General features: G+C 46.3%; 1 protein-coding gene across 6 annotated transcripts in view; it reads left to right on the top strand.

Moving 5' to 3' along the window:
- The window catches only part of dysf (dysferlin, limb girdle muscular dystrophy 2B (autosomal recessive)), a 400,698-nt gene that overhangs the window by 118,928 nt on the left and 258,530 nt on the right, over positions 1–23,240 (top strand). For all 6 annotated transcript variants that reach the window (XM_059965797.1, XM_059965801.1, XM_059965798.1 and 3 more), the window contains exons 8-14: positions 4,217–4,279; positions 7,984–8,034; positions 8,128–8,158; positions 16,188–16,303; positions 18,156–18,282; positions 19,536–19,639; positions 20,256–20,324. In XM_059965797.1, the coding sequence (XP_059821780.1) occupies positions 4,217–4,279; positions 7,984–8,034; positions 8,128–8,158; positions 16,188–16,303; positions 18,156–18,282; positions 19,536–19,639; positions 20,256–20,324 (561 nt within the window). The remainder of the gene's footprint in view (positions 1–4,216; positions 4,280–7,983; positions 8,035–8,127; positions 8,159–16,187; positions 16,304–18,155; positions 18,283–19,535; positions 19,640–20,255; positions 20,325–23,240) is intronic.

Below are 23,240 nucleotides of genomic sequence, written 5' to 3'. Positions count from 1 at the left end.
TTTCAAAGTTCAAAGTCAATTTAATGTCATAGTACATATATGTCATCATATACAACCCTGAGGCACATTTTCTTGTGGGCATACTCAGTAAATCTATAGAATAATAACCATAACAGAAACAATGAAAGACCACACTAACTTGGGCATTCAACCAATGTGCAAAAAAACACCAAATTATGCAATAAATAAATGTTTATAAATAATAAGCAATAAACATTGGGATTTATTACCTCACCATCCAGACATGCCCTCTTCTTGTTGTTACCATCAAAGAGGAGGTACAGGAACCTAAAGGCAAACACTCAGTGTTTCAGGACCAGGTTCTTTCTCCAGCATGAGATTTCCAAATGGACAACGAACCAATGTACGCTACCTCACTACTTTTTATTTTTATTTTTGCACTGGCATATGCCGGTGATATTAAACCTGATTCTGAACATGAAATGAACAGTCCTTGAAAGTGAGTCCAAAGGTTGTGTAACATTTCAATAATGGGCAGTGAAGTTGAGTGAAATCATTCCCTCTGGTTCAGGAGCCTGAATTCCACAGATTCACCACCCTCTGGCTAAAGAAATTCCCCCTCAATCTCCTTTGTTCTAAAGGGATGTCCTTGTATTCTGAGGCTGTGCCTTTTGGTCCTAGCTATCCCACTATAGGAAACATCTTCTCCACATCATCTTTGTCTTGGACTTCAATATTCGATAGGCTTCTATGAGATTTTCTCTCATTTTAAGTTCCAGCAAGCACAAGTCCAGAGCCATCAAATACACTGAATGTGTTAATCTTTTATTTCAATGAAATGTGAAGCTGCTGGTAATTGGGATTAGTACTGACTGGTACTAATGATGCTGTAAGACTCAGTGACTGTATGACTCAACTCCAGAGAATCTTCTGACCCAATCATGAGTAACTGTATATTTACAGAGCCGCTGTTCTAAAACACAATTAAGGAAACATCTTGCAGGAGCAAAAGTATACCCTTCTGGTAGTTTCTCCCCACTTTCCCTGCTCTCTTTTCATCCCCTATCCTGGCTCCCTTCTGAACTCTTCTCCTCCCCTGCCCATCACCTCCCTCTGGTGCCCCATCTCCTTCCCTTTCTCCTATGGTACATTCTCTTCTCCTATCAGATTTTTTTTCCTTCAGCCCTTTACCTTTTCTACCTATCATCTCCCAGCTTCTTACTTCATCCCCTGCCTCCTTCAACCACCTTCCTTTTCCCTCACCTGGTTTCACCTGCCAGCTCATACACCTTCCCCACCCTCTACGTTCCTGTTCTGGCCTCTGCTGCTTTCCTTTCCAGTCCTGATGAAGGGTCTCAGTCCAAATGTCGAATCTTTATTGCTCTTCATAGATGCTGCCTGACCTGATGAGTTCTTCCAGCATTTTGTGTAATTTGGAACCTATCTCAACATTTCTTTCCTTTGATTGGAACCAATTTTTCCTTTCAGTTAGTCCTGACGAAGGGTCTCGGCCCAAAACGTCGACAGCGCTTCTCCCTATAGATGCTGCCTGGCCCGTTGCGTTCCACCAGCATTTTGTGTGTGTTACTTGAATTTCCAGCATCTGCAGATTTCCTCGTGTCAACATTTCAGTACTGTCATGGTTACCTGGATACCATATTCCCATTCTCCCCATACCTGTTTTGTCTAGAAAGCTATTTGCCTTCATCTTAAATATGCTCAGACCCTTGGCTTCCTGGGATGGAGAATTATAATTCCACTGTCCTCTACTGAAGTCGTTTGTAAATTGGTCTGAAGGTGGAGTGGCACAGCAGTGTAGCTATTAGCGAAATGCTATTACAGCACCAGTCGCGGGCAGCCCGGGTTCAATTCCCACCACTGTCCGTAAGGGGTTTGTACATTCTCCCTGTGACCGTGTGGGTTTCCTCCTACATCCCAAAGATGTACGGGTTAGTAGGTTAATTGGTCACGTGGGTGTAACTGGATGGTGCAGGCTCATTGAGCTGGAAGAGTCCGTTATTGTGCTGTATCTCTAAGTAAAAATGACAATGACAAAAACGCAGACTCAGTGTTTCAGGAACAATTTCTTCCCCTCCGCCATCAGATTTCTGAATGGACCATGAACATTACCTCACTACTTTTGCTCACTTTTTGTACTACTTGATTAATTTAATTTTTAATATATATTTCTTATTGTGTAATAATAATATATATTTAACATATGTTTGTTATAATTTATAGTTTTTAATGTATTGTTCTTTACTGCTGCAAAACAAATTTCACAACATATATCAGAGATATTAAGACTGATTCTGATTCTGATTTTGTTATTGTTACAACTACCTAGATACAGTCAAAAACTTGTATACTGTTCATACAGTACATACAGTTCATCATTAAACAGTGCATTGATCTAGAGCACAGTGAAACACTAACAGAATGCAGAATAAAGGGTTACAGTTAGAAAGCGCAGGCAGACATTAAGGTGTGAGATCGTAATGAGGTGGTTTGTTATCAAGTTTATCAGAGTGTATGAGGAAGTATTCAGTAGTCTCATGATAGCAGGATAGAATGTGTCCTTGAGCCAGCTGCTACATGTTTTCAGGCTTTTGTATCTTATGTCCGATGGACAGGGGAGAAGAGAGAATAATTGGGAAGGGTGGGGTCTTTGATTATGCTGGCTGTAATTTATCACCAGTTGAACGACACACTGCATTTGCACTGTAATTGCCAATGGGAAGAGCTCCACACGATGTCTGCATTGCATTGTCACTGTGTAAGGACACTTCCTGTCTCTCTGGCTCTGCAATACAATTCACCAGGTGAGCTTTTGACTCATTGGCCTTCATACATCAAAATACTGACCACAGGAGTTGGGATGTTATGTTGAAAATCAAAGTTCAAGGTGAATTTATTATCGAAGTACATATATGTCACCATTATACAGCCCTGGGGTTCATCTTCTTGTGAACATATTCAATAAATAACAGAATCAATGAAAGACCACACCAACTCAGTGTAGAACCAGTGTGCAAAGGACAACAAACTGTGCAAATGCAAAAAGAAAGTAAAATAATAAATACATAAATGAACAATAAATATCGAGAACATGAGATGAAGAAAGTGAGTCTAGGTTGAAGGGAACGGTTCAGTGTTGGGGTGAGTGAAGTTATCCCCATTGGTTCAAGAGCCTGATGGTTGAAGGGTAGAAACTGTTCCTGAACCTGGTTTTGTGAGTCCTGAGGCTCCTGTACCTTCTTCCTGATGGCAGTAGTGAGAAGAGAGCATGGCCTTGGTGGTGGGAGGTACCTTATGGTAGATGGGGTTTATCTGTGTAGATGTGCTCGTTGGCGGGAAGGGCTATACCTGTGATGGGCTGGGCCCTATCCACAACAGCTCAGATCCCTGGAAAAGGGCATGCAAGTTGAAATGCCAAAGCAGCTTGATTGTACCAACAAGCCCAACCAATTGTTCCCAACAGGATGAGCAAATAATTCCAAATCCATCCATCAGCTTAGTCTCCCAACCATCATCAACCATGCACCTCTGCCTCCTACTCCCACTCAGAGTTCAAAGTAAATTTTATTATCAAAGTACATAGAGAACATAGGACATCACAGCACCATATAGGCATTTGGTCCACGATGTTGTGCCAACCTTTGAACCAACCCCAGAATCAATCTTCCCTCCCACATAGCCCTCCATTTTTTTCATCCATGTGCCTATCTAAGAGTTTTTTAAATGTCGCCAATGCATCCACCTCTAATGGTAGGGCATTCTTCACTCTCTGTAAAAAACCTACTTCTGACATCCCCCCCCCTAAACTTTTGTCTAATCATCTTACAATTATGCCCTCTTGTATTAGTCATTTCTACCCTGGGGAAAAGGATCTCTTTTCTTTGTTGCCACATACTACCTTGAGATTTATTTTCTTGCAAGCATTTAGTGAGAAAATAAAGAAATATAATTAAACCTTTTAACAATGAGTGTGAAAATAAAGACAAATCGTGCAAATAAAAACCAGACTGAGAACATGAGAGATAAAGATTCCTTGAAGGAAAGAATCAGTTCAGAGTTGAGGTGAGTGAAGTTGTCCACACTGGTTCAGAACACAAAAAACCGTTTGTGAACCTGGAGGTGTAGGACCAAAGGTTCTCTGGAGTGAAGCCATTGTTCACTATGTACTAAACAAGTTACAAACTCTGCTGCTATTGTCCAACACAGACCACTAACAATCTCTTCCTGCTCTTCACAGACTTTTTTCTTCAACTTCTACGACACTCCATCTGAACTTTTTGATGAGCCAATATTCATCATGGTGAGTGCTGTTGTATAAAGGAAACTCTCTGCTGAATCTGCATGGTCTCTGTGTGTGATGGGCTGATGTAAACAGAGTCTCACATTGTGTCTGACTCTGAGCCTCACAATATGTAATGGGGCAGAGTTGAGGGAGCTTCATTTGGTGTCTGATCCTGGGAGTGTGTGATGGGGCAGTGTAGAGGGAGCTTCACTCTGTGCCTGACCCTGGGAGTGTGTGATGGGACAGTGTGGAGGGAGTTTCACTCTGTGTCTGACCCCGGGAGTGTGTGATGGGGCAGTGTAGAGGGAGCTTCACTCTGTGCCTGACCCTGGGAGTGTGTGATGGGACAGTGGGGAGGAAGCTTCACTCTGTGCCTGACCCTGGGAGTGTGTGATGGGACAGTGTGGAGGGAGCCTCACTCTGTGTCTGACCCTGGGAGTGTGTGATGGGACAGTGTAGAGGGAGTTTCACTCTGTGTCTGACCCCAGGAGTGTGTGATCGGACAGTGTGGAGGGAGCCTCACTCTGTGTCTGACCCTGGGAGTGTGTGATGGGACAGTGTGGAGGGAGTTTCACTCTGTGTCTGACCCCGGGAGTGTGTGATGGGACAGTGTAGAGGGAGCTTCACTCTGTGTCTGACCCCAGGAGTGTGTGATCGGACAGTGTGGAGGGAGCCTCACTCTGTGTCTGATGCCGGGAGTGTGTGATGGGACAGTGTGGAGGGAGCCTCACTCTGTGTCTGACCCTGGGAGTGTGTGATGGGACAGCGTGGAGGGAGCTTCATTCTGTGTCTGTTCCTGGGAGTGTGTGATGGGACAGTGTGGAGGGAGCTTCACTCTGTGTCTGATCCTGGGATTGTGTGATGGGACAGTGTGGAGGGAGCTTCACTCTGTGTCTAATCCTGGGATTGTGTTGTGCAACAGAATAGAGGGAGCTTCACCCTGGTCTCGTCTCATTTGGCAGAGGGTCCATCCGCCACAAACACACTGAGTGTCTGTAATATTTCTTCTCATTGATCTGTGCGGAGGAGCTTTTCAAAAGGACCCCACACCTTCCACAGTTGGATGATCTGTGTTACTGTGAGGAGCACGTCATTGGTCTGAGTTGAGAGGATCTCCCCCACAACTGGCCTAGGCAAAGCTAGGCCCCTCAGCCTGCTTTCAACGAAAACAGATCAGAATGTCTCCATGCTCTCTCCAGCAATGCGGCATCCTTGACACATTCTCTGCCCCAGTTATAGGGAAAGGTTGAATGAGTTTGGACTTTATTCCCTGGAGTGTAGGAGTATGAGGTTTATAAAATTATCAAGGGTAAAGTTAGGGTAAATGCAAGCAGGCTTTTTCCACTGAGATTGGGTGAGATGGGAACTAGAGGTCATGCGTTAGGGGTGAAATATAGAACATTGAAAGGATGAAAGGTGGGAACCTGAAGGGGAACATTTTAACTCGGTTTAAAGTTCAAATTTAGTATCAAAGCATGTGTAGTGGATTATGGTTAATTGTGCCGCCAATTAATTGGGACAGCCATGTATTTGGGACAACTCTTAAAAGAACAAAAATTATTGGAGAAAATAGCTTGGATTCCTGTCAATTATTTTGAACAATATGCTGCTTAATTGGGACAGAGGACTTAGCAAACAGTAGTCGTGTGCACTTGTGTGGCCGTTAGACACTACACCACAATTAGAGCAGTTTTAAATCAGTGTCAGTTGCATGTGTTTATGTTCAAAAAGAAGTGATTTCTGTCACTGATAGTTGGTAAGTAATAAGCAACAAGACAATTCAGAACTGTTTCACTTACTGCACTTTCAAGCATTCAGGCTTGGAAATGTCAGGAATGGCCATTAGTGAAAATTAAATAATTTCACCTGCTTCAACAAGTTAGAAACTATGAAGAATTTGAAGGTATCAACAATCATCTTGAATGTTAGAAGGAAAATGAAGTTTTGGAGGATGAATTATCAAAAGCATTGTGTGAAGGCATCCAGTATCTGCACCAGGTGTCGGCGCTGATTTTGTTCATTTACAGTCAATCTTGGCAGCGTACACTGGATGAATTCCTCTGTTGATAATTATTATGAACTAATACAGTTTATAGTACTGTAATAGTATTGGTATATGTTCTAATGTACTCTGTATTTCATTTAAATACATAATTTGTTATTCAGTTAAATGGTAATTTGCCTTTAAAATTATTTCCATGAAACTTTGGTTAATTGGGGCAGCTGCTTAATTGGGCCAAAATATACTGGTCCCGGTGTGCCCCAATTAATGGGAATCCACAACCTTGACATTCATCCCAATGGGGTTTTTGCACAAAGAGGTCAACAGTCAACATGATTTCCTCACTCCGTCAACTCCAGGAGAAGTGCAGGGAACAACAGAAACCCCTCTATGTCGTTTTCATTGATTTGACCAAGGCATTCGACATTATCAGCAGGGATGGGCTCTTTCAGGTTCTCCTCAAGATCGACTGTCCCCCGAAACTCCAAGGTATCACCAAGTCATTCCATGATGACATGAGGGCTACTGTTCAGTACGATGGCAGATCATCAGAACCCTTCGCTGTTCATAGTGGAGTCAAACAAGGATGCGTGTTGACCCCAACATTATTCAGCATCTTCTTCTCCCTACTATTGAAACACGAGTTTGGGATGTCGACAGAAGGCATCTACAAGCACACCAGGTCTGATGGGTGGCTGTTCAGCCCTGCGCGCCTGAGAGTAAGAGCAAAGGTGCGAAAGATCTTACTACGTGACATGCTCTTTGCCGATGATGCTGCTATAACCTCACACACCAAACAGCAACGACAAACTCTCATGGACCGCTTCCCTAAGGCATGCAAGGACTTTGGGCTTACCCAGAATGTAGTGGAGACACCAGACATTACCATCGACAATTACAATCTAGAAGTGGTCCACGAGTTAATATACTTGAGGTCGACCATTAGCGACACTCTTTCCCTTGATGCTGAAATCAATAGGTGTATTGGCAAAGCAGCATTGATCCTTGCTTGACTCTCCTCGCAGGTCTGGGAGGATCCGAAACTCGCTACAAAGACCAAGACTGCCTTGTACAATGCACACACCACTGTACACCAGTTCATTTTCCACTCTCAGGCCTTGACATTTTAATCTGGCATGGAGTAATTGAGCTGATCACGGGTTCATTTCCCACTCTCAGGCCTCAACGGTGGTTGCCCTGGCGATGGTTGGCGCTGTACTCTTTAGAGTCATTCCTTCAGAAGATTGTAAAATTTCTAGTTTGTTTAGATAGTTCAAAAGTACATTTTCTAAAGTTAAATTACAGTCAGTGGTTTGTAGTGATCATAGTTCAGAAGAAGTATATCTGGTAGTGCTCATAAAATGTCACTGTATATTGTCAGTGCTATCTAGGAATCTTGGGAAGTGAGAGTGTGGAATGATAAGGTGAAATGTTTAAGGGGAACCTGAGAGGGAACTTCTTCACTCAGAGGGTGGTGAGAGTGTGGAATGAGCTGCCAATGGAAGTGGTGGACGTGGGTTCTATTTCAACGTTCAAGAGAAGTTTGGATAAGCACATCGATGGGAGGGATATGGAGGGCAATGATCTGGTGCAGTTTGTTGGGACAGGGAAGCACAGACTAGATGGGTCAAATGACCTGTTTCTGTGCAGAGTCCCTGATGGATTTCCCTGACCTACCCTGTAGGTACCTTCTCCTAATGATTTTATTTGTGTTCTGTAGGTCTACAACTCCCACACTCTGCGTACAGACTCTGTGATCGGGGAGTTCAAGGTGAGACACCCATGAAAAATCCTCTTTGAATTTGTATTGGGCATCATACAGGCTAACGCCTGTTTGGTTAATTATTTGTCATTTCTGTTACAGATGGATATCGGGACGGTTTACTCTGAGCCGAGTAAGTGGTGTGTGAGGAACCTTAATGATCCTGGAATTTCCATCGTGCTCCCCACTCTAACCACCACCCACTTTGCCCACTCCCCTAACTCCTCCCTTGCCCACTCTTCTCCCCCTGTCTACCCCTCCTCCTCCCTCTCTCCCCACCTCTCCATTTTCCCATCTGCCCTCTAGACCCACTCCCACCACTACCCCATCTCTCTCTCTTTCCCACCTTTATCCATCTCTCTCTATTCCACCTCTACCCATCTCCCCCCTCCCAACTCCACCCATGTCCCTCTCTATCCCACCTTTACCCATCTCCCCCTCTCCCAACTCCACCCATGTCCCTCTTTAGCCCATCTGCCCCCTCTCCCAACTCCACCCGTCTCTCTCTATCCCACCTCTAGCCATCTCCCCCAACTCCACCCATCCCTCTCTATCCCACCTCTACCCATCTCCCCCTCTCCCAACTCCACCCATCCCTCTCTATCCCACCTTTACCCATCTCCCCCCTCCCAACTCCACCTGTTCCTCTCTATCCCACCTCTACCCATCTCCCCCTCTCCCTCCCCCTCCCCACCTCTCCATTTTCCCATCTGCCCTCTAGACCCACTCCCACCACTACCCCATCTCTCTCTCTATTCCACCTCTACCCATCTCCCCCCTCCCAACTCCACCCGTCCCTCTCTATCCCACCTCTACCCATCTCCCCCTCCCAACTCCACCCATCCCTCTCTATCCCACCTCTACCCATCTCCCCCTCCCAACTCCACCCATCCCTCTCTATCCCACCTTTACCCATCTCCCCCCTCCCAATTCCACCCGTCCCTCTCTATCCCACCTCTACCCATCTCCGCCTTGCTGCTTCCTCTGCCCATAATACCACTCTTTCCCCCATTCTCCATCTCTCCACTCTCCCTCTCCCCCTCTCCACCCACTCCCCCTGCCCATCTCTCCACCCCTGTCTTTCCCCCTCTAACCTTCTCCCATCTCCTCCCCTTCCCCTCTCCTCCTTATTCCCTCCTCTTCCTCATCTTCCCCTCTGCCTCTATCTCCCCACTGTCGCTCTCCAAACTTCGACTTTTGCTTCTAGTCCTCTCTTTCCCTCTTGCAGCCTCTCTCGCTTCACCCCCTCTCTCCCCCTTTCTGTCCCACTTCCCCTCTGTCCACTCTACCCCCTCTGACCCTCTCCATTTCTCCACCCACTTACCACCACCTCTCTCCCTCGCCCTTATCTCTCCCCATCTCCCCCTCTTCCTATTGTCCCCCACTCCCTCTACCCCTTCCCCCTCTACTCTCTCCCGTTTCTCCTACCCTTGCCCTTTCTCCCTCTTCCTTTTTTCTCCCCATCTCCTCTTCCCCTCCCCCTCTCCCCGTTCTACACCTTTTACCCCTTCCGTTTTCCCTCTTCTCCCCTCCCCTCTCCTCTCCCCTCACCCTCTCCCCTGCCCCTCCTCCTCTCCCCTACCCCCTCTCCCCATACCCCTCTCCCTTCCCCCTTCTCCACCCCTCTCCCCCTCTCACACATGGCTCCTTCTCCTTTTTCTCCCCCTCTGCCCCGTACCCCTGTAACCCTCTTCACCTCTCCCCTTTCCCCACTCTCTCTTCCCTCTTCCTCTCTTCACTTCACCCAACCTTCTCACTCTCCCTCTTTGCCCCCTTCCCACTCTCCCCATCTCCTTTCTCTGTCTTCCCTCTCCCCTCCCCCTCTTCCTCTCCACCCTCTCCCTGCACCCCTCTATCCCCTCTCCCCATACCCTCATTCCCCTCTTCCTCTCTCCCTCCTCTTCCCCTTGCCCTTTCTCTGCCCTTCTCTGCCCTCTCCATGCTCCCCCTCTCCCTCCTTTCCCCCTCCCCTCTCCCTCTCCACCCCCTTTCCCTCTCTCCCTCTCCACCCCTCTTTCCCCCTCTCACCAATGTCACCCTTTCCTATCCCTACTCTTTCCTTCTCCTTCACCTCTCCACTGTCCCTTTCTCCCCACTGTTACCCTCTTCTCCCTTCACCCCACACTTCCCCTTCCCCCTCTTCTCCCCTCTCTCCCCCTCATCATCCTCTCCCCTTTCTCCCCTATCCATTTACTCATTCTCCCCTCACCCTCCTATCTCCCCTCTCAGAATCAGAATCAGAATCAGACTTTAATCGCCAAGTACCTGTGCACATACAAGGAATTTACTTCCGGCAGATGTTGTCTCTCTGCTCATAACAATAATAATGATAAATATAAATGAAAATATAGATTATACATACAAGTAGTGCAATCCAAGTAATAGTTAGCCGACAGTTAACCGGCAGTTAACTGTTCAGCAAAGTGACCGCAGTAGGGGAAAAACTTCTCCAGTGCCTATTAGTCTTAGTCTGGAGGGATCTGAAGCGCCTACCAGAAGGAAGCAGTTCAAACAGTCCGTGCGCAGGATGGAAGGAATCCTTTATGATGTTCCCCGCCCTCTTCTTCAACCTGGAAGAGTACAGGTCCACAATAGAGGGCAGGGAGGCTCCAATGATGCGCTCGGCAGTCCTCAATGTGCGCTGTAGTCTGGTTCTATCCTGCTTGGTGGCGGCTCCAAACCACACAGTGATGGAGGTGCACAGGACAGACTCAAAGACTGCAGTGTAGAACCGCAGCAACAATTCTCCCCTCCCCTACCCCTCTCATCCCCTCTTTTTCCACTCCCGTTCTCTTCCTTCCCCTTTACCCCCTATCCCCTCTCCTCTCTTACCCCCTCTCCATGGACACCTTGTCAAAGCCCTTCTGAAAATCCATGTCCACAACATAAACTGATTCTCTCCTTTGTCCATCCTGCTAGTTATTCCTTCAAACAATTCCAACAGATTTGTCAGAGAAGATTTCCCCTGAAGGAAACCACACTGACTTTGGCATATTTTATCATGTGGCTCCAAGTATACTGAAACCTTATTCTTAACAATTTTCTCAACCACTGAGATCAGGCTAACTGGCCTATAATTTCCATTTCTTTGCCTCTCTCTTTTCTTGAGGAGTGGAGTGATATTTGGAATTTTCTGGTTTTGCAAAGTCATGCCAGAATCTAGTGATTCTTGAAAGATCATTAGTAATTCCATAAGACCATAAGATATAGGAGAAAAATTAGGCCATTTGGCCCATTGAGTCTACACCACCATTTCACCATGGCTGTTACAATTTTCCTGTCAGCCCCAATCTCCTGCCTTCTCTCTGTATCCCTTTATGCCCTGACCAATCAAGAATTAATCAACCACTGCCTTAAGTATACATAAAGACCTGGCCTCAACAGTGCCTGTGGCAAAGAATTCCACAGATTCACCCTTTGGCTACCGAAATTCTGCATCTCTGTTCTAAAAGGATACCCCTCTATTCTGAGGTTGTGTCCTCTGGTCTTAGACTCTCCCACTATAGGAAACATTTTCTCCACATCTATTCCATCAAGGTCTTTTACCATTCGATAGGTTTCAATGAGGTCACCCCTCACTGTTCTGAATTTAAGTGAATACAGGCCCAGAGCCATCAGATGCTCTTCATATGACAGACCATTCAATCATGGAATTATTTTCAAAACCTCCTTTAAGCCCTCTCCATTCTCGGCACATCCCTTCTAAAATAAGGAGCATAAAGCTGCTCTCCAGTGCTTTATAAAGTCTCAATATTATCTCCTTTCTTTTATATTTTAGTCCTCTCGAAATGAATGCTAAAATTGTATTTGCCTTCCTCACCACAGACTCAACCAGTAACTTAACCTTTACGGAATCCTGCTCAAGGACTCCAAAATCCCCTTGCATCTCAGATTTTTGAATTTTCTCTCCATTTAGAAAATAGTCAACCATTTCATTTCTTTTACCAAAGTGCATGACCATGCACTTCCTGACACTGTATCCCATCTGCCATTTATTTGCCAGTTCTCCTACTCCATCTAAGCCCTTCTGTAGCCTCTTTACTTCCTCAAAACTACCTGCCCCTCTACCTATCTTCATATCGCCTGCAAACTTTGTAACTAAGCCATCAATTCATTCATCTAAATCATTGACATATAACGTAAAAAGAATTGGTCCCAGCACAGATCCCTGTGGAACACCACTAGTCACTGGCAGCCAATCAGAAAAGGCTCCCTTTACTCCCACACTTTGCCTCCTGTCAATCAGCCACTGCTTTATCCATGCTAGAATCTTTCCTGTAATACCATGGGCCCGTAGCTTGTTAAAGCAGTGCCATGTGAAGTACCTTGTAAAAGGCCTTCTGAAAACCCAAGTCCACAATATCAACTGATTCTCTCCTTTGTCTGTCCTGCTTGTTATTTCTTCAAAGAATTCCAACAGATTTGTCAGGCAGGATTTTCCCTTGAGGAAACCATGCTGACTACAGCCTATTTTAACAAGTGCCTTTAAGTGCTCCGAGATCTCATTCTTAACAATTGACTCCAAAATCTTCCTAACCACTGAAGTCAGACTAATTGGCCTATAGTTTCCTTTCTTCTGTTTCTCTCCTTTCTTGGAGAATGGAGTGACATTTGCAATTTTCCAGTCTTCCGGAACCATTCCATAATCTAGTGTTTCTTGAAAGATCATTACTAATGCCTCCACAATCCCTTCAGCCACCTCTTTCAGAACCCTGGGGTGTACACCATCTGATCCAGGTGTCTTATCTACCTTCCCAAGAATCTGCTCTCTAGTTATGGTAACTTCACACACTTTATGCCACCTGACACCTGGAATTTCCACCATACTGCTAGTGTCTTCCACAGTGAAGACTGATGCAAGATACTTCTTCAGTTTCATCTGCCGTTTCTTTGTCCCCCATTATTACCTCTGCAGCATCATTTTCCAGGGGTCTGATATCCACTCTCACCTCTCTTATTTGCTTTATGTATCTGAAGAAACTTTTGATGTCCTTTTTAATATTATCGGCTGGCTTACTTTCCTATTCTATCTTTACCTTCTTAGTGATTTTTAGTTGCCTTCTGTTGGTTTTCAAATACTTCTCAATCCCCTCACTTCCCATTAATGGTTGCCCTCCCTTTGGCTTTTATGTTGGCTTTGACTTCTCTCGTTAGCCACGGTTCTGTCATTTTTCATTTAGAGTACTTCTTCCTCTTTAGGATGTATATATCCTGTGTTTTCTGAATTACTTCCAGAAATTCCAGCCGTTGCTCTGCTGTCATCCCTACTAGTGTTCTTTCAGAATCAGAATCAGGTTTATTATCACCGGCAAGTGCAAAAAAACAGAAATAACGTACATTTAAAAAAAGTGAGGTAGTGTCCAAGGATTCAATGTCCATAATGGACAATCAATTCTGGCCAACTCCTCTCTCATGCCTCTGTACTTCCCTTTACTTCACTGTAATAGTGATACATCTGATCTTAGTTTCTCCTTCTCAAATTTCAGGGTTAATTTGATCAAACTATGATCAGTTTTCCCCAAGAGTTCTTTTACGTTAAGATCTTTAATCATTTCTGTTTCATTGCACAACACCCAATCCAGAATAGTTGATCCTCTACTGGACTCAACCACGCGCTGCTCTAAACAGCCATCTCATAGGAAATTCCCCCTCCTGTAATCAGCACCAACCTCATTTTCCAAATCTACCTGCATATTGAAGTCCCCAATGACTATTGTGACATTGCCCTTTTGGCATGCATTTTCTATCTCCCGTTGTAATTTGTAGCAATATCCTTACTGCTATTTGGAGGTCTGTAATCAACTCCCATCAGGGTCTTTTTACTCTTGCAGTTCCTTAGCTCTATCCACAATGATTCTACACCTTCCAGCCCTATGTCATCTCTTTCTAATTATTTGATTTCATTTTTACAGAGCAATTCCACCCCCTCTGCCTTCCTGCCTGTCTTTTTGATACTATGTGTAACCTTGGACATTAAGCTCCCAACTATAATCTTTCAGCCATGATGCCTACATCATTATACCTACCAATCTGTAACTGTGCTGAAAGTTCATCTCCCTTATTCCGTATACTTCACACATTCAGATACAACACCCTCAGTCCTGTCTTCGCCCTTTTTGATTTTGTTGCACCATGTTCAACCTTTTGATTCCTGACTTTGTCAGAGGTCTTACCAACATCTGCCTCCACAACCTCTCCACTAACTGTTCCAGCACTCTGGTTCCCATCCCCCTGCAACTCCAGTTTAAACCCCACTGTGCAGCATCAACATCTTCAGCTACCTCTTTCCAGAACTCTGGGGTGAAGACCATCTGGTCCCGGTGAATTGTCCTCATTTCTATCTTTCAGCTTCATTATAGTTCATTTCAGCTTTCAGTTACAGAGGAGAATGGAGCTGAGAAGGATATAAATCAGCCATGGTGGAGCAGAATTCATGGGCTGTCTGGCCTAATTCTGCTCCTATGAATCATGGTTTTAACTTCTCTCTGAAATCATTGGAGGCATCACACATAGCAAAAGTGTCCAACGAGTAACACAATAATTGACTAATTTTTTGGCCCTGTGTTCACTGAAAGATAAAACGTAGCCATGGAAATGTCCCCTGTTCTTTGGATAACACCGCAGTACAGCTTACATCTGTCTGTGTTCCCGGGGGACTAACATTTCAAAGGAAAGGAAGATGGTCTGGCAGAGCAGCTCTCCCTCAATAGCGTTCATACTGTTCTGATCACACCATCCCAGGAAGGACATGGAGGCCTTGGAGAGGGTGCAGAAGAGGTGCACGATGATGCTGCCAGGATTTGTGTGTTACCTATGGGAGAATAACAGAACACAGAGTGGTACAGCACTCTGTCTGCCTGTCCTTCTCATACTGTCAGCTTCTGTGACTCGTCTCAGATTCTCACTGCTCCGTTTCACCAGCATTACAGACTGGATTAAGAATAGGAATTTACTCAGGGACTATGTTCAGAACTGCAAATGTGATCATCTTCAATTGAATTGCTGAACCGTGTGCTAATTGGTCAAGGGTAAATGAGATTAGAGAAGTGAAAGGCTGCTACAGATGCCGTGTGTGTGCTACATTTGGCTCATTGCAGGGATCAAAAGGCAGTCTAAATGTGCACAGTATTGATGAATCTAGGTGTTCTCATGAAGAAATCGAACAAGTTTAGCATGCAGATAGAATGTAGAACATAGAGAGCACAGAACATAGAAGAGTACAGATGGTAGGTGGAGCAAGAGAGGATGGATCGAGGTGAGGATGGGTAATAAGCAGATTCAAGATTCAATATTTCAAGATTCAAGATTGTTTAATGTCATTTCCCGTTCTCAAGGGTAAAGGGGAACAAAACAGTTGTTACTCCAGATCCAATGTAGCACTAAAAGAGATAAAGAATGCAACAATTATAAAAACAATTAAGTTTAGGAGAGTGGGAAAGGCATGAGAAGGTGACAGATGAGAGGTGGAAGGGAGAAAGGGCTGAAGATGATGGAATCTGATGTGGGGGAGCTGTTGGAACACGGAACAGGGAAGGTGAACCAGTGGGAGGAATGTGAGGGGCAGGTGGAGAGTGGAAATAGATATGGTGACGGGGGCTAGAGAGGAGCAGAGAGAAAAGGGGACAGAGGGGAAATTCCTCCATCTCTTTGTGAGTGGCACCATGGTAGCTTAGTGTTTAGTGTGATGCTCGGGGCATTGGGGTTTGAAGTTCATTTCCGGAGTCATCTGTAAGGAGTTTGTACGTTCTCCCCGTGACCGTGTGGGTTTCCTCTGGGTGCTCTGATTTCCTCCCACAGTCCAAAGATGTACAGGTTGGTAGGTTAATTGGTTGTTGTAAATTGTTCTTTGATAAGGCTGGGGTTAAATAGGTGGGTTGCTGGATGGCGTGACTCATTGTCTGGGAAGACCGGTTCTGCACTGTATCTTGTGAAAAAAAAATTCGAGCATCTGCAGTCTCTTGTATCTTCTGATGTATTTCATTGGCTGGGAATCACTTTGCCTCATCGTGAAGACGTGTAAGATACTGTATTTCATTGGCTGGGAATCACTTTGCCTCATCGTGAAGATGTGTAAGATACTGTATTTCATTGGCTGGGAATCACTTTGCCTCATCGTGAAGACGTGTAAGATATTTCTGTCATCACCCTATCTCTATTGGCAGAACACGCTTTTCTCAGGAAGTGGCTCCTTCTCTCCGACCCCGATGACCTGGCTGCGGGTGCCAAAGGTTACTTGAAGGTCAACCTCATCGTGCTTGCCACTGGTGATGAAGCACCCGTGAGTTCAGATTCCTCCTTCTCATCAAAAATTGTAAACTTAATTGTGAAGACAGGCTGAATGAGTCAAGAGCAAACCAGGATGAGCTGACTTGATAGAGGCATAGGTGACTGGGTAGCCAGAGACTCTTTTCCAGGGTGGAAATGGCTAACATTAGTTGGGGGATTCATTTAAGAGCTTTGAGATAACATTGCACCTCTATAAAACATTGGTTAAATCACACTTGGAATATTTCATTCAGTTCTGGTTGCCTCGTGATAGGATGGATGTGGAAGTTTCAGAGAGGATGCAGAGGAGATTTACCAGGATGCTGCCTGGATTGGAGAGCATGCCTGATGAGGAAAGGTTGAGTGAACTGGCATCTTTCTCTTTGGAGTGAAGGAGGAGGAGAGGCAACATGATAGAGGTGTACAAGACGATAACAGGCAAAAACAGAGTGGGCGGCCGGAGATGTTCCCCAGGGAGGAAATGGCAAATAAAAGGGATGATAATTTTAAGCACTGTTGCCTAGTCTGAGCAAGAATACCTGTAATGATTGTTGTAGACCCTGTTAGCAGCATACAGCAGCAGTGGATAGTGTGAATATTTAAGGGGGCCCCAATCTGCTCAGCTCTTAAAACCTGGATCATGTTGAACTTCCAATTGCTGCCTCTACCCTTATTACTATCACACTCCTAACTTGTGCCCTGTAGATGGTGGGCAGACATAATGGTGTTGGGAGGTGAGGCACCACTCGAAATCTCTGATCTATTCTCACAGAACATAGAAAACTACAGCACAGGCCCTTAGTTCCATGATGTTGTGCCGACCTTTTAACCCCCACGATCACTCTAATCCTTCCCTCTACACAGCCCATAACCCCCCCTCCCCATTTCCGTTTATCTACATGCCTATCTGAAAATATTTTAAATATCCCTGGTAGTCCATGGCCTCCTCTACTGCCACGATGATGCCTCTTTCAGGTTGGGGAGGCAACACTTCAAATTCTGTCTGGGCAGCTTTCAACTTGACACCATGAACATCAACGTTCCAACTTCTGGTAATTTCTCCCCACTTCTTCTTCTCTCTCTTCCCTTTCCCCATACTGGCTCCCCTCTTACCCCTTCTCTTCCCCTCACCTGATTATCACTTCCCCCTGTGACCCTCCTCCTTCCCTTTCTCCCACAGCCCACTCTCCTCTCCTATCAGATTCCTCCTTCTTCAGCCCTTTAGCTCTTCCACCAATCACCTCCCAGCTTCTCATATCATCCTCCCTCCCCCCTCACCTGCTTTCACCAATCAGCTCTCAACTTGTACTTGTCCTTCTCCCCCACTTTCTTATTCTGGCTTCTCCCGTCTTCCTTTCCAATCCTGATCAAGGGTCTTGGTCCGAAACATCGAGCTGATGGATGGTTCCCGACCTGCTGAATCCAGTATTTTGTGCATATTACTCAGGATTTCTAGCATCAGCAGAATCTCTTGTGTTTACAGCTAGAATGATCGATGAGATTAACTGCCTGGGGGAAGAGGTTTTTAAGATGGTGTAAAGTTTTTTGATTTAATAGCCCTATAGCACTTTCTAGAAGGGAGCTTTTGGAAAGGGCAGTTTACAGGGCGGGTAGTGCCTGCAATGATTTTTCCTGCCTGTTTCTTTTTGCTGTGTTTGTGTATGAAATGTTTAGCATTATTCTGGAAAGGAGCTGAGCAAAGGACTCAAAGGAAAGGACTGCCTCGATGGTGGGACCATTGGAAGGAGGTGCAGGAGATCGAGTGATGCAGTATTCTGGGTATAGGTGACAGGTCCAGCAACAGAGGAGGTCTGGTAGATGTTGCGGACACACGTGCAATGAGCAACGTACTGCCTGTGTTTCAGCTGGAGAAGAAGGATGCTTCTGATGACAAAGAGGACATCGAGGTGAACCTTCTCCGGCCCAATGGAGTCTCACTGCGGAGTGCCTACTTCATGCTGAAGGTTTACCGAGCAGAAGACCTCCCACAGAGTACGTGCTGGCTCATGGTTTCTGAAACTGAGGGTGGGGCAATGGTAACTACTCTCCATCCCCTGAAGATTCAGATTGATGGGAAGAGTCGGGGGTGCAGCGTGCTGGGTAGAATTGCAGTTGTTAGGAAGTGACCACTGGATGGTCCAGTTACTTAACCCTAAACCACTGTGTCCACTGCAGTCACCTCTCAAACTAACCCAAACCATCTCTGCCCTGAGGGTGAGTGATGGGACAGTGTGGAGGGAGATTCACTCTGTGTCTGACCCCGGGAGTGTGTGATGGGACAGTGTGGAGAGAGCTTCACTCTGTGTCTGACCCTGGGAGTGTATGATGGGACAGTGTGGAGGGAGATTCACTCTGTGTCTGACCCCGGGAGTGTGTGATGGGACAGTGTGGAGAGAGTTTCACTCTGTGTCTGACCCTGGGAGTGTGTGATGGGACAGTGTGGAGGGAGCTTCACTCTGTGTCTGTCCCCGGGAGTGTGTGATGAGACAGTGTAGAGGGAGCTTCACTCTGTATCTGATCCTGGGAGTGTGTGATGGGACAGTGTGGAGAGAGTTTCACTCTGTGTCTGACCCTGGGAGTGTGTGATGGGACAGTGTGGAGGGAGCTTCACTCTGTGTCTGTCCCCGGGAGTGTGTGATGGGACAGTGTAGAGGGAGCTTCACTCTCTGTCTGACCCCAGAAGTGTGTAATGGGACAGTGTAGAGGGAGCTTCACTCTGTGTCTGTCCCCGGGAGTGTGTGATGGGACAGTGTGGAGGGAGCTTCACTCTGTGTCTGACCCCAGAAGTGTGTGATGGGACAGTGTAGAGGGAGCTTCACTCTGTGTCTGACTCCAGAAGTGTGTAATGAGACAGTGTAGAGGGAGCTTCACTCTGTGTCTGATCCTGGGAGTGTGTGATGGGACAGTGTGGAGGGAGCTTCACTCTGTGTCTGATCCTGGGAGTGTGTGATGGGACAGTGTGGAGGGAGCTTCACTCTGTGTCTGACCCCGGGAGTGTGTGATGGGACAGCGTAGAGGGAGCTTCACTCTGTGTCTGACCCCGGGAGTGTGTGATGGGATGGTGTGGATGGAGTTTCACTCTGTGTCTGTACCTGTCTTGCAAGTATTGCACGAGGCAGTATGAAGGTTGTTTCACTCTGTGTCTAAACTGTGTTGTCCCTGTACTTGAGTTTGAACGATAGAATGTGAAGCTGTTTTCTCTTGTCGGCTAATTGTTTCTTGTTGAACTCGACCCGGTTGACCAGTGGATGATGCTGTAATCGACAGTGTGAAACAGATCTTTGGATTTGATAGCAACAGGAAAAACCTTGTCGACCCATTTGTGGAAGTGAGCTTTGCCGGAAAAATGGTGAGATAATAACACACACACTTTCCCTGCCCCCACTGTCACGTCCTCGCTCCTCCTCCTCTCTCTGTCCCTTCCCTCCCTCTCTCTCCCTGTCTCCCTCACTCCTCTCTCTGTCCCTTCCCTCCCTCTCTCTCCCTGTCTCCCTCACTCCTCTCTCTGTCCCTTCCCTCCCTCTCTCTCCCTGTCTCCCTCACTCCTCTCTCTGTCCCTTCCCTCCCTCTCTCTCCCTGTCTCCCTCACTCTTCTCTCTGTCCCTTCCCTCCCTCTCTCTCCCTGTCTCCCTCACTCTTCTCTCTGTCCCTTCCCTCCCTCTCTCTCCCTGTCTCCCTCTCTCACCCTTTCCCCTCTCCCTTTCTCTCTCCCTCGTTCTCTCTTACTCTGTCTCCTTCCTTTTCCCTTCCCGCATGCCCTATCTTTCTCTCTCTCTCTCCTCCTGCTCCTCTCTCCCTTTCTTTCATTCATTTTCTCTCTCTCTCTATCTCCCCTTCTCTTTTCCTCTGCCCCTTTTTCTCTCTCTCTCTCACCCTCCTTCACTCTCTCCTCCCTCCCTCCCTCTTGTATTTGTATTTGTCCCCCAGAACCTCGTGTTTGTGATGCTGCCCACTCTCTTTTCCAGATCTGCAGTAAGATCATTGAGAAGAACGCTAACCCTCAGTGGAACCAGAGCCTCGTGCTACCAATTAGGGTAAGGAACCAGGGCTACTTCAGTCATGGTGAATGTCCAAGTGAACCAAAGTCCATTGGGGTAACACCTGCTACAGTTTCATGAGTTCAAAAGCCACCATTGCCACTGGGGAGCTTAAATTCATTCACAGAAATAGAATCGTCGATTCAAACCTCCAATTATTGATGATCGTCTGTCTCCATGTTCAGCAGACCCCTTGATATCTTTATCTCATTTTAAAGCTTCTCTCTTCAAAATATGCGGCAAATTCTCTTCTCTAGCTCTCTGGTTAGTGCGACACTATTGCATCTCGGGTCACTGGAGCTTGTAGGGGGTTTCTATAAGCAAGTTTGTATGTTCTTCCTGTGATCACGCAGATTTCTTCCGGGCAGTCCAGTTTCCTCCCAGTGTCCGAAGACATACTGGTCAGTAGGTCAATCGGCCCTGTGGTTTGGCTAGGATTACGGAGGTGGGTTGTGGACAGTCTGGCTCGGTGCTGGAAGGGCCAGTACTACTGTAATTAAAGTGAAGGAATTTCTTTTGGTTTCAGTCCAGTGGGAAGCATTTCCCTTTCCTGGGCACCCTTAACAAATTCCACCCTATCCAGGCCCTCAAAACTATGGCAATTCCAGTCATTTGAGGTGGCATGGTAGCATAGTGGTTAGCACACCACTTTAAAGTACCAGCGAGCAGGTTCAATTCTCACGCCTGCCTTTAAGGAGTTTTATGTTCTCTCTGTGACTGCTCGGGTTTCCTATGGGTGCTCCGGTTTCCTATGGGTGCTCGGGTTTCCTACGGGTGCTCGGGTTTCCTACGGGTGCTCGGGTTTCCTTGCACACTGCGGGTTAGTAGGTTAATTGGTCATTGCAAATTGTCCTGTGATTAGCCTAGCATTAAGTTGGGGTTTGCTGGGCGGCATGGCTTAAAGGGCTGGGACATCCTATTCTCTGCTGTAACTCAAGAAATAAATAAAAATATCAGGGAAATTAAAATCAATACTAATACAACCCACGCACAAGAGGCTCTGCAGATCCTGAGCCACACACACAAAATGCTGGAGGAACTCAGCAGGTCAGGCGGCATCTATGGAGGGGATTAAGTTTCAGGCCAAGGCCCCTCATCAGCAAAGAAATGGGAAGTAAGGAAGGGTCTTGGCCTAAAACATTGACTGTTTATTCCTCTCCATAGATGCTGCCTGACCTGCTGAATACCTCCAGCATTCTGTGTGCGTTGCTCACTATTACAACCCTCTCTTTTTATCTGAAATCTCCCTATAGACAGTAATTATTCCTCTTGTTCCTATTGCTATGGGAAGTTGATGTTACAACCCATCAAAGTAATCACTCACCTTCTTATTTTGCAACAAGATCACCCCCCTTATTTCCTATACTCCATGCATTGAGATAGAACTGTTTGAGTTCTGTATTTGCTACCCTGTTTGATTCTGCATCTCTAATACGCTGATATTCACCCTGCTGGCTGCAGTTCTGTCCTGTCATCGGCCTGCCCTTCCTGACAATCTGACTGCACACTTGCTCGGTTGCCATTCATCCTATCCAGCCATCCACTCCGGTTCCCAACCCCTGCCAAATTAGTTTAAACCCTCCCGACAGCCCTAGCAAACCTGCCAGCAAGAATATTAGTGCCACCCATCCCTTTTGTACAAGCCATACCACCCTCAGAGGAGAATCCAATGATCCAAAAAAACCCTTGCACCAGGTTCCCGGCCATGCATTTATCTACCAAATCACCCTGTTTCTCGCACGTCGTACAGACAGCAACTCTGTGTCTTAGCTTTCTGCCTAGCTCTCTAAATTCTCTCTTCAGGAACTCTTTGCTTTTCCTTCCTGTGTCATTGGTGCAAATATGCATCAAGACACCTGGCTGCCGTCCCTCCCCCTCCCAAATACTGTGGATGTGATCCGAGACATCCCTGACCCTGGCACTCGGGAGGCAACATGCCATTGGGGTGTCCTGTTCACGTCCGCAGAATCTCCTGTCTGCTCCTCTGACTATCGAGCCCCCATCACTACCGCTCCCCCCTTCTCCCTCTTTCCCTTCTGCACCATGCTCAGTGCTCCCGAGGTACTCCCCTGGGAGCTTACCTTCCACAACAGTATCCAAAGCAGTGTACTTATCTTTGAGGGGAATAGCCAAAGGGTGTTCTGCTCTAACTGTCCATTTCCATTTCTCCTGACAGTCACCCAGCTACTCAGCTTTACTACTTCCCTGTAACTCTGAACGACGATCTCCTCACTCTCCCATACAAGCCGAAGGTCATCCCGCTTCTGCTCCACATCTCTAACACGGTCTTCAAGGAGCTGCAGCCGGATACTCCATGCAGATGTAGTTCCCTGGGAGACTGTGGGTCTCACAGGACACCAACATCTGGCATGAAGAACACACGGCGGCCATTTACTACCCTAGTTATAGTCAAAGAAAAAAGGGAGCCTTAATAAAAACTTACCCAAAGCCTACTCCTCTTTCAAGGTGAAGCCTCCTTTGAGCCAAAGCCTGACCCTCCTGCTCTTACCACCGGCCTGCTCCCAACAATGGCCGCCCCGATAATGGCCATTTATTTAATTCAAAGCGCTCTGCTCTTGCCACTGATTAGGCTGCCACAATGAATGAGCCTGAATGCCCTTGAAGCTCTCCTGTTAAAGTTGAAGCCACTTTGCCTCACAACTATAGGCTCTGTATTTATCACTTGAGCAAATACAGGTGCAATGTATTTATTTAAATTCTTCCCCCATCTATTTAGGCTCCACTAATAGAATACCGCTCTGATCTTCCAGAGGACCAATTTTATACCATGCTATCCTTTTGCTGTTAACATATCCGTAGAAACATTTAGCATTCTCCTTCACCTTGTCTGTTAGGGCAACCTTATGTGATCATATAGACCTCGATTTTTCTCTTAGCCACACCAAGTTCAAG

The sequence above is a fragment of the Hypanus sabinus genome, chromosome 3 (assembly GCF_030144855.1).
Source record: "Hypanus sabinus isolate sHypSab1 chromosome 3, sHypSab1.hap1, whole genome shotgun sequence".
In the NCBI taxonomy this organism is placed as follows: Eukaryota; Metazoa; Chordata; class Chondrichthyes; order Myliobatiformes; family Dasyatidae; genus Hypanus; species Hypanus sabinus.
The sequence above is the reverse complement of the archived record's forward strand: the minus strand, read 5'-3'. Positions and strand labels throughout refer to the sequence as shown.